This window comes from Chaetomium fimeti, assembly GCF_033439085.1.
Source record: "Chaetomium fimeti strain CBS 168.71 chromosome Unknown B0H64scaffold_2, whole genome shotgun sequence".
In the NCBI taxonomy this organism is placed as follows: Eukaryota; Fungi; Ascomycota; class Sordariomycetes; order Sordariales; family Chaetomiaceae; genus Chaetomium; species Chaetomium fimeti.
In genome coordinates, this window is record NW_026944330.1 from 1,470,389 (window position 1) to 1,480,566 (window position 10,178).

The window sequence follows — 10,178 nt, forward strand, 5'->3', positions numbered from 1 at the left end:
TCCCTGCAACAACGCCGCTTGACTTTCTTTTTCCTGGTGTTCTGAGCTCTGGTTCTTCACTAACGTCTGATAGTTTGTGACGCCTTTTGTGATCATCTCCCCCTTACCCGGTGTCACATCGTTGGCAATCTCGCCCCACCCTACATGAGTTGTCCTCGGCAGTCGCCGTTCTTCCCAGCGCGACGCTGTTGGCCGAAAAGTTGCAGGCTCCCCCCGACGCCTCTTCGAGTAGCAAGATATTTCGGCTATCGACATTCCACTTAGCGCAAGCCGTGCCCATAGGGCAAAGAGAGCACACGGGCCCATTGGTGTTGCCGGTGGCAGTCAGGTTCCATCCCCCCACACCGCCTGGAGTTGAAATAAGCTCAGCGACACTCCGCTGGAGATCAAACCCACCTTCAGCGGTTCGGCCCGTGTGGGGAGCTGTCGTCACCCGCGAGGTTCACCGCTGCATGATCCCAGTTCTGCTGGGTGATTGGAAGGCCAGGGGTGAACGTCAGTGGGCTTGGGCTGATGCCTGGGTTCTCTCGACCGCCAGACCGTGCCCAGAACACGGCAGGGCGCGCACGTTCACGCAACACCCGTTCAGCCATTCGCCAAGGAACTGGGTGCGAAGCCAGCCAGAGCACCTGGAAGCCCAGCTCACAAGGAGAGCCGGATTTCGGACGGGCGGCTCCACCCGAATCCTGAAGATCGGGCTGACGGGTGATCCTTCTCACAACGACACGGCGATCAGACAAGGGGGCTGTGGCGTCGGCGGGTTTCACAATCAGCTTGGTCTCTCCAGGAAGTCGAGGCAAACGGCCGCGGGAAGTATCATTTGGCGGGACTCTGGCAAGCCCACCCTTTCGGGAAGCGCGGTTTGTCGGCGGCGCTGACGCAATCATTTTCGTCGGGACTGCGGGAAGCAGCAGAAAACCTGAACGGACATTAACGGAAACAGCACCTGCTTGTGCCACGGGTCCTGGGCCGAGGCATCACGTCGTTGATGATTGGGTACCAGGGCGATTAGGCCGCGGGTGACGTTCGTACAAGTAAGCCGTGCATCGTCGGGCAGGATAGCAACATTTGGGATGTACTTTAGATGTGTGTACACACAGTATGCAACAAAGCACGAAGCAGCGCGAGCTCGGAATGTGGCCTTCCGTTGCTTTTTGCGCTGCCAGTATTTAGGGGCAGAGCTACCCACTAGAAACCCCCCCCTGAAGCTCGTAATTTTTAATCACCGGCTTCCCCCCGCAACATTTTGACACCAATGCATCACCCCGCGCGAACCCGAAAGATGAAACAACTTTTCGATCTATGATCGCGTCCAATTGAGAGTCCTCCTATACCACATCTACAACGCGGTCTCCATTATAACCGACTTGAGTGGCGGGTGGCGGGCGGCGTTGGGGAGTGGCGGTCAATTGACGTCGACCATGCGACGGCCAAGCGAGCGACGACGGGAATATCCGGGATCGCCGGGACCTCTTGGCTTCCGCTCATCTCGGTCGCCTGAAACGTCAATCAAAAAAGTTAAATGCTTATAATATTCATGCCATCTGGCTGCTTATGTAGCAGAGGGTTTATACGCGGAGGGAGCTCCTCATTATCATCCCCAACCCCCCCCCCCCCCCAACCCTCTCGGTTTATTTTCAAAAAAAAAAAGACCCTCGGTATGGTACCCGCCCCAAGGTAGCGACGCCGTCATACCCAAAGTCTGGCTCCCCTAGCTAGCCGCAGCCGCCCTATGTTGGCCGCTCTCGCCTGGACCGACGACGCCCAGCACCCGAGGAAGTCCAGCTCCGGCCCCGTCGCTCCCGCCTCGGCCTCGACGACGACGTCGATGTCTGCCCGCCGCGGGTCGTCCCGCTAACCTCCCCGTGGCCGTCGCCGTCGCCGTAGCCGGCGCGCGCCTCCCATTCTTCCTCCTGCTCCGCCGCAGCACCAGCAGCAAAAGACCATCCGATGGGCGCGTCCTGGACTTGGAGCCATGCCGTGGTTTGGGGTCCCCAGTGGGTGGGGGGCAGGGGCCCGGTGGTTGCTCGTGGCGGTGGGGAGGGGGTGAGGCGGCTGGTGTATCTTGTTAGTCCTCTGTTCTTTGCGGTTTTTCTCTTTTTTTTTCCCCCCCTAGTTGGGGTGTTACCTGGAGTTGGGTTTAACTCACGCATCGCGCCGGGGCGGCGAGTTCGGCGAGACCAAGAACGGCACCAACGGGCTGGCGGCGGCGGCTGTTGGAGTGTCGTCGGCGGCGGCAAGGTCCGCCGCTGGCCAGATGCCGCTGCTGATGTCGGTGTCGGGGTGGTCGTGGTCGGTCAGTCCCCGGGCCCGCTGGGCGGTGTCGGGGGTTTGCGGCAGCGAGATGCTGTCGTAGTCGTGTTCTGTCTGCTGGGTGGCTGGCGGCCCGTGCTGCTCCGGTGCGCTGGGCTGGCCGCCGACGTCTCCTGATCCGTGGTTGGTTTTGGCTGGTGCCATCTTTGTCGATGGCGAAGGGGTCTGTGGGGTAGTGCTTGTGTCGATGCGGTGATCAAGTTGGTTGCTGCGTCAGAGTCGAGTGGCTGAGATAAAACGATCGTTGCGAGAGAAAGAGTGTTGGATGGAACGAAATGGAAGAAAACTGAAGAAGGGGGCCTTACTTTGGCTGAAGTGGGTGGAGACATCAGTCCGTGGCAGGCCGTCTTGTACCACGAAACAATCTGCTTCCAGGTATCTCGGGCCACTGGGATCAGGGATTGGTTTGCTCCCAGCCGGATACATCCCGTCGGATGGCCACTCGGGGGATGGCAGCCGGCCAGGCGGTGAGCGGAGGCATTGCCCCTTGAAACTGCAGAACTGCGATATAACATGGCAGGCAGACTGCAAATTACATCTTCGGCATCGGCTGATCAATAGACAGGGGTCGATAAAAACGATGGCGGACCGGAGGGGACAACGGAGTGAAAAGTCTTCCTTGTGCACGGGTCGGCAAATGCCGCCCAAGATGACTCCGACTCTTGACACCATTGACAACCTTCGGACAAGTCATTGGCGAAACGCCAGACGTCCTGGTTTGGCGACGAGGAACAAGGGGAAGGTTGGTTTCCCAGGACCATGCGTTATCTGGTTTCGAAGAAAAGCCCGATCGTGTCCTGTGGGAACACGGCAATGCATGTCGAGGAAGAGGGCCCGTCTGGTCGGGTCAGGCTACTTTGCGGCACAGATAGCGGTCGTATGCGGCTCCGGCAGTCTTCCAGAAATCGCTGTGCGGCGCTCTGTTGGGCGAGATCTCTCCCGCGACTGGCTGGGACGGCTGGCTGGGATGTCCAGATATGGCGGTGCCAGGGCGCTCGGGGAAGAGTCCGGGATGGCGGGGGGGCAGACTCTGACAACGGTGGCCCCGGATCAAGCCTGCAGAGCCCACGGCCAGGGCTGACTGATGATCTGCGTTTGGCAGCAGCTTCTTGGCGGGCGCTAGACGATAGAGGATTTCGTATTTTGGGGGGGGGTGGTGGCGTCTGTTTAGGTCGTAGTTCGGGGGGGCACAGCGTGAGGGGAATACTAGTAAGCATTGCCAGTCCTTCTTTCTTGTTTAACACATACCTACGAGGGAAGAATCTCAGATGGGCCAGCATCTACCGTCAATCTTAGCCTGGCTTTCCACACTAGAAAGGGGCTTTGGGGTTTGCTGCATCGTGCCGATTTGCGGGCGCACGCCTCACCGATCCCGGGTGTTTCCTTGGAACCCGGAAGAGAGGGTAAGGGAGGCCAGGGTGAACTGCTGCCTCCAGGGTTGCCTCTCTTCTGGTCAGCTAGCGGCAGCGAGTGGCAGAGCAAAGAGCGATGGGGGCTTGCCGCCCAGCCCAATCCTGCATATTCGGCGCATCAACCCCATGCATCACCGTTCCAACGATCTTGCTGCGATCCAACATGGGGAATGATCTAACAAGCTTCTAGAAAAGCACTGATAAACAGCCTCACTTGGCCCTGCATGTCAATATTTTATCTGGGTGCTGGGCGATGTGTAAAATGTGCGGATCTTGTTAGGCACAAAGCAAGGTACCCTCTCTTGCGAGCTGCGCTGGCGGTGTCACGAATGGTCTGCCTACCGGAACGCGGTTCCGGAGCGCAGCAGACTCGAGAGGTCACAAGGTTTGACTGAAGCGGCCGGAGACTCCATTCCCCCCTCCACTCGTGCCCGCGCCTCTTGCTCCAGGACGCTCGCACGAGTGTGAGAGAGATGAGGCTCAACTTGACCGCTCCTTCTGGGCGGAATCCACAGTAACATTCCACTGCAAAGTGAAATTACTTCCACGTCAGCGCTGAGAGGCTGGAGGAGATCCCGGGTCGGAATGGTTTGTGAGTGGCCTTTGGATCCACATGTTGTGCCGAGTGGCGTGCAGGACCTGAGAGGTGCAGGACCTCCGGCCTAAAGAGTATGTTCAGGACGGCTCCGACGCTTAAACCGCCTTTGACGGACGGGACCCCATCCATCTGCGAGCGCCTGCCCCAATTTTGGGAACTTGACAGCTGCGGGTGTCGGGCTGGGGCATGAACTCAACGGTACCTGCCTCAGGTTGGTGGCAGCTCCATTCTCGGAGACGCCACCTACCCGAATCGCCGCGAAGAATGCCCTTGTTCGCAGGCGGCTATCTTGAGGTACTATTCCTTTGTTGCATGGAGCCGCCGCGTTGGAGAAACTCAGCCAACCAACACTTGTTGGACAATGCCAAGTCGAAGAGGGCACCGAAGAGAGCGGCTAATTTCCCGTGCCCATTACCAGCACTCCCGTCTCAACAGGAACCACCCCCCTAAGGTGGCACGGTGGGTAGGGACCATCTCTTGCCGTTGGATTCAGTTTCGGAATCCCCGACCTGGGGAAGTTCTGACAGAACGGCATGCATGACGCGATGGACGAAACCAAACCAACCGCCAAGTGACTTTGCTTCTTCGTAGCCTCATTGGAGGCACGGCGTATGCAGGTCTCTCATTGTTGCACATTGATCCCTTCCTGCAAATTGGCGGGCGACAGCGAGATCCTGCCGAGGTGTGCATCGGTGTGTGACCTGACGATTCAAGAAACAATGATTTTTCATGCGTTCTAACTGGCCCAGCGTGTCGCCCCTCAACCCCCCCCCCCCAAAAACCAAACCAAACAACATAACACAGAGTGCGCCCCCCTAAGAAACATACCCGGACACATGGGCTTTTTCGAACCCCCACGGGATACCTCGCCGTTCCTGATCTTCGGGCGTCCGGCTAACCGTGGGTAGGGACGGGTTTAGTTTGCATGAAACCCACGAGAGAGCTACCTACAAGTGCACTTCTATTGCATCCTCGGTGACAGCAACCCGCGCTGCGCTCATGCGTTCAACCTTCCACTACCCCCACTAAACTTTGCCGGCTTGCAGGCTTTTCAAGGCGCCCGAGAAATTGCACAACACGAACGCTGCAGAGAATAGGGGGCATGTCTCACATGACAGGAATATGTTACCGGTGCTCCGGCGAGCTAGGAGGCTCGCGAACGAACGTAGGCATTCTTCAAGCGGGCTCTTCTGCCGGCGCTGTTGTTGACATTGTGGGTGGTGGGCGGGGGGGGGGGGGGGGGGGGAGCGGGTGCATCGCCCAGAATTCCCGTCCTCTCTCAAAGGGGCAGGGCACACACACGTGTCGCACTTTCGGAAGGCAGCATACCCCCCCCGTGCCCCTTCCCCCACACGCCCCTCCCTCCCACGCGCAAACATCGAGGTCGGATCACCCAGGGCACATCTCAGTCAAGCATCGCACCCCTTCTGGCGCGTGTACCCAGTGGGCGAGTGAGAAGGCGGGAGGGTGGACGGATGGAAGTGATGCGCTGTCTCCCCGTAACTATCGTCAAGGGTGGGTTCAACTTCAGCCGTGTCCGTGTCCAACTGCCCGGTCCCGACACCTCGTCGCCCCACGATGTGGCTCGGGATAAGACCGACCGCGTTGGAAATGGCAACAAGAGTAGCCGCCCTGTTTCCAACAGTTCTGGAAAGGGTTGGGCCACTCACAGCCACACAACGACGACGGACTCTGACCCAAGTCATCTCCCGCTTCGGCATGAGATGGAAAAGAACAAACACGATCCGAGTGAGACGTCTACGAATAGCCCGATCTGATTGGGAATTGACCCAACCCCCGCCGGAGCGCGGAGCTGGCAGACGGGCAGCTTGTTACATTCTGGCTTGCCCTGACCCCTGTCTACATAGTCAGCAACTGTGGACTTGCCCTGAGTCCTGTCCAAGCAAGTGGGCTTGTCCTAACCTGTCTAAGCAAGTGGGCTTGCCCTGACCTGTCCAACTGCCCTGACAGGGGTTGGGGGAGTTCCCACTGCCCTGACAGGGGTTGGGGGAGTTCCCACTGCCCTGACAGGGGTTGGGGGAGTGCAGTTGCTTGTTCTAACGGGGGACGGCAAGTCCACAAGTTGCTTAGACAGGGGTCAGGGCAAGCCCACTTGCTTGGACAGGCCAGGGCAAGCCCACTTGCTTAGACAGGGTCAGGACAAGCCCACTTGCTGGGAACTCCCCCAACCCCTGTCAGGGCAGTGGGTACTCACCCAACCCGTCAGGGCAATGGGTCCACTCATTACCAGACACAGCAGAACACACGGGCACGTATCGTGCGTAGGTATGTATATGTACTAGTAGTGAGTACTACGGAATACATACATATGTACACAGTACATCAGACGACTCCACCCCTTGCCGGAGGAGTGGGGGCTGCCTCGACCCGGGGTGCCGGGGCACCTCGGGCGCTCGACATTCAGCCCGTGAGCTCGGTCGACCAAGGGATGAACGCCGGCCAGCGAACTGCCAAGCCCAGAACACATGCCGCGCCTGAGGAATCGCCACCAGGGTCCGGGTGCAGGAACAGCTCGTTGGCCCAAATGTACCGTTGTGTAAACGAGACCATCCAAGAAAAGGCCCGTCAAAGCCACCGACCGCCATGGGAAACTGGCCGATTTGGCTGCCACCGCACGAAGCGGTCAGCGGTGAGGGAGGAGGAACGAGTGGACGCGTGCATGTACCGGCGCTGGATTTGCCCGATGAGGCCGATGGCCGGAAGTTGTTGCAACAAGACCGCCGAGTGCTTCGTGCAAAGGTGTGAGTATGGGCAGAGGCCAACCCCCTCGCCCACGGGGCGAACGGCAGCGAATCAAACGCCCTTCCAAGCGTTCCGACCGCATGGAAGCCAACCGGTTCCGATAGCTAACCTTTTACCCATGCGGCACCTTTACGTTGCGGCCATGTCAGATGCTTGGGTGAAGAGTGAAAAAAAGATAAAAAGCCCGTTCTCCCCGTTGCTCTCGGAGACATCACTAGCTCATCCTCACTCACCTCTTGACTTCAACAAACTCTGCATAGTGCTGAACTCCTAGCCAAACTTCAAGCAACAACAGCGTTGATAAAACAACACCATCAAAAGGCACACGGGCACAGCTCTTCTCAAATCCCAAGCTCTTTTATTTGAACTCTCCCATCATACGTAACTCAACTACAAACACATCTACGCACCACCCTCTTGTCCTCTCGTCACATCCCTCCTCGCCATCTCGGTGTAAAAAGCACTACCCACCACTTGCCACCGTCCACGAAGAGTCCCAATGCCACCTCCTTCAGAACTCTCGTCCCAACCCCGCCGCCGCGGCCTCGGTGACAACGCCCCCAAACCACCCGTCAAGCCCGGCTACTGTCCCGACATCCATCTCACGGACGATCACCCGTGTGCTCCTTCTCCACCGCAGATCTTCAACTCGTCCAACACCGAGCTCTGGCCCCTCCCCTTGCCAGCCACAGCCCACGAGCATCATGATTTCTTCCCAGAATGGGAGCACCCGCCCGAGAAACAGCAACAGCCGCAGCCGCAACCGCAACCGCAACCGCAACCGCAACCGCAACCGCAACAACACCCGACACCCCTAATGTCCCACCACACCGGCCACGGCACCTCCCACTCAGAGCTCACGCGGCTCTCAACCCGCGAATACGCCCTCCGCGCGGCCGACCCATCCGACTTCGCGTCGGCGTGGGAGCACACGATCCTGCCCTTGCTCACCGACGTGATCAAGAAGCACTGCACGGGGGACTTTGCCGTCGACGTGCACAACTTCCCGGAGCGGTCGAGCGAGGCGGTGCCGCGGGTGATCTACGTCACGCTGCCGGCGGATATGGATACCGCTACGCTAGAGCCGGCTGTGAAGGATGAGTTGGAAAAGGTCGTGCCGGAGAGGTTCGGTCCGGTGTATTTGAAGTTTCGGAAGGGGGATTTGCAGAGGTCGCAGTGGTGGTATGTTTATTGGTTTTTCTTTTTCGTCTTTTCGTCTTTCCATCTCTTTCGCGGTGTTGCTGGTTGTGTCTGGGGGGTTCACCCCTTTGGGGCAACTCCCTTGGGCAACCTCCCCTTAAGAGACCCCTCTTGGGTGACCCTTTAAGCAACCCCCTGAGGCACCCCCCTTAAGGCACCCCCCCCCCCGCAGGCGAACCTTTTTGAACAACCTCTGGGACGGTCGTTTGCACGGCCATGGTGATGTGACTGACCTAACAACTCCTCCCTAGGGGCGACGCCGGAACGACAGACAGCGTGTGTGAGCCCAAGAACGTGACGTATAAACCAGAACCTGTCGTCGGCATGTCGATTGGGCCCACGCGGGGGCTGGACGCGGCATCGCTGGGCGGCTTCGTCAGGGTCGGGTCCAATCTCTACGCCATGAGCGCCCGCCACGCGTTCGAAGATTCCATGAAGACTTGCGAGCTGCGCGTCAGCCACCCGGCCCACCCGGACTTGGCTCTGGTTGTGCCGCCTGACCCCAGAGCTAGGCAGTACAGCATCGGGAGGGTGTCCATGTGCTCGCCGTCTGGGACGTACCGGCCGTCGTTGACCTTTCAGGGTGTGGCCGTTCCAGAATCTCGGAAGATGGTGGAGATGGACTGGTGCGTCGGATTCCCCTTTCGCCCTTTCCCCCCTTTCTCCCCTTCTCTCCTCCACTCCCTTTTCTGTTCCCAGCAAATCCTGGAGGCCATCTCCCCAAGAATCTGCCTCCATCCCGCAACCGCCCTAATGCCTCAAGTCGTGAACGCGCTCGCTGACCTTGTCGGATAAGGTGTCTGATCGGACCTGTGCCGAATGGGAAAAACGTGGTTCCTATTCCGTGCTACGAGATGAATCGGCGGGTTGCCGTGAGCGAGATGGCTGTGGTGAAGGGCAACACCGAGGTCTATGCCATGGCTCGGACGAGTGGCTATTCCCTCGGCTTCACGTCCGACGTGCCGGGTGTCCGGAGGTACAAGGGCCAGGAGCGGAGGGACTGGACGGTCCGCCAGTACTCACCCTTCAAACTCCCCAAAGAGGGCCGGGCTGGCTCACCGTGGCAAACGGTAAGACAGTGGGTCACGAGTGGCATCGGCGTGCCAGGTGATTCCGGGGCATGGCTGATCCAGCGATCCAACGATGCCGTCGTGGGGTTAATTTGGGGTCGCAACCACGACAGCGGGAACCCCCTCGAACGGGTCCGGTTCGCCTACTTTACCCCTATTGTCGACATTCTAGCCGACGTGGAACAAAACCATGCGGATGGGCAAGAGGTCGCCCTGCCGGTATACCGGGATCGGGGATTACCACGAGACAGCCGGTATCACAGCCCTCGAGAAACGGTAACGGCGGACATGTCCCGGGACCCGTGGAACGTATTTGCCACAGGGTCTATCCAAGAGCACCGCCAAGTCCAAGTTGACCTCATCGAGAGTCAGTTTGTCGGTAGCAGCGTGCCCGCGTTGGAGGCGGCATTCAACCGACGGCTTTCGCCTCTGAACGAGCCCGTCGCGGACGGCCCATCCGGCCCCCGTGTCGTGGAAGGATCCATCCTAGAGGCGGATCCGCCAACCCCTTCGCCTCGGAGCGAAAGGGGCGGCGGCTCATTATCGACATTGCGTTCCCAGGAAAGGTTGTTACTAGGGATGGGCGCCCACTCTGCCCGTGACTTGTCCGTGCCGGGGCTCTCGACCACGTCCTCGATACATTCAGGCCCCAGCATGGCGAGCGATAAGCCCGAGGTTGTCATTGAGGGTACCGCCGTTCGGGTTGTTGGAGAGCTTGACACCGACGAAGAGATTGTCGAAATCGAGGAGCCTATCCGCGCGAAGGCCTCGTTTGCCCCGAAGTTTCAGGCGCGATCGGGACGTGGGCGTGTCCTGATGTGA

General features: G+C 59.2%; 3 protein-coding genes across 3 annotated transcripts; 2 read left to right on the forward strand and 1 right to left on the reverse strand.

Annotated features, from left to right (window-relative positions):
- Window positions 1–398: 398 nt before the first annotated feature.
- B0H64DRAFT_439050 (uncharacterized protein) lies at window positions 399–2,457 on the reverse strand (the record flags this gene model as incomplete). Its single annotated transcript, XM_062806400.1, has 3 exons — window positions 399–464; window positions 1,860–2,055; window positions 2,150–2,457. The coding sequence occupies 3 exons, from the start codon at window positions 2,455–2,457 to the stop codon at window positions 399–401; spliced, it is 570 nt and encodes a 189-aa protein (XP_062662117.1).
- B0H64DRAFT_79077 (uncharacterized protein) lies at window positions 2,366–3,487 on the forward strand. Its single transcript, XM_062808765.1, has one exon. It carries the CDS (start codon window positions 2,579–2,581, stop codon window positions 3,392–3,394), a length of 816 nt encoding a protein of 271 aa, XP_062662118.1. The 5' UTR covers window positions 2,366–2,578; the 3' UTR covers window positions 3,395–3,487.
- A 4,098-nt stretch (window positions 3,488–7,585) lies between these two features.
- B0H64DRAFT_415232 (uncharacterized protein) lies at window positions 7,586–10,178 on the forward strand (the record flags this gene model as incomplete). Its single annotated transcript, XM_062805086.1, has 3 exons — window positions 7,586–8,268; window positions 8,562–8,916; window positions 9,141–10,178. The coding sequence occupies 3 exons, from the start codon at window positions 7,586–7,588 to the stop codon at window positions 10,176–10,178; spliced, it is 2,076 nt and encodes a 691-aa protein (XP_062662119.1).

Coding starts and splice junctions, on each gene's coding strand:
- B0H64DRAFT_79077 (XM_062808765.1), top strand. CDS start 2,579: ATGGAACGAAATGGAAGAAAACTGAAGAAGGGGGCCTTACTTTGGCTG.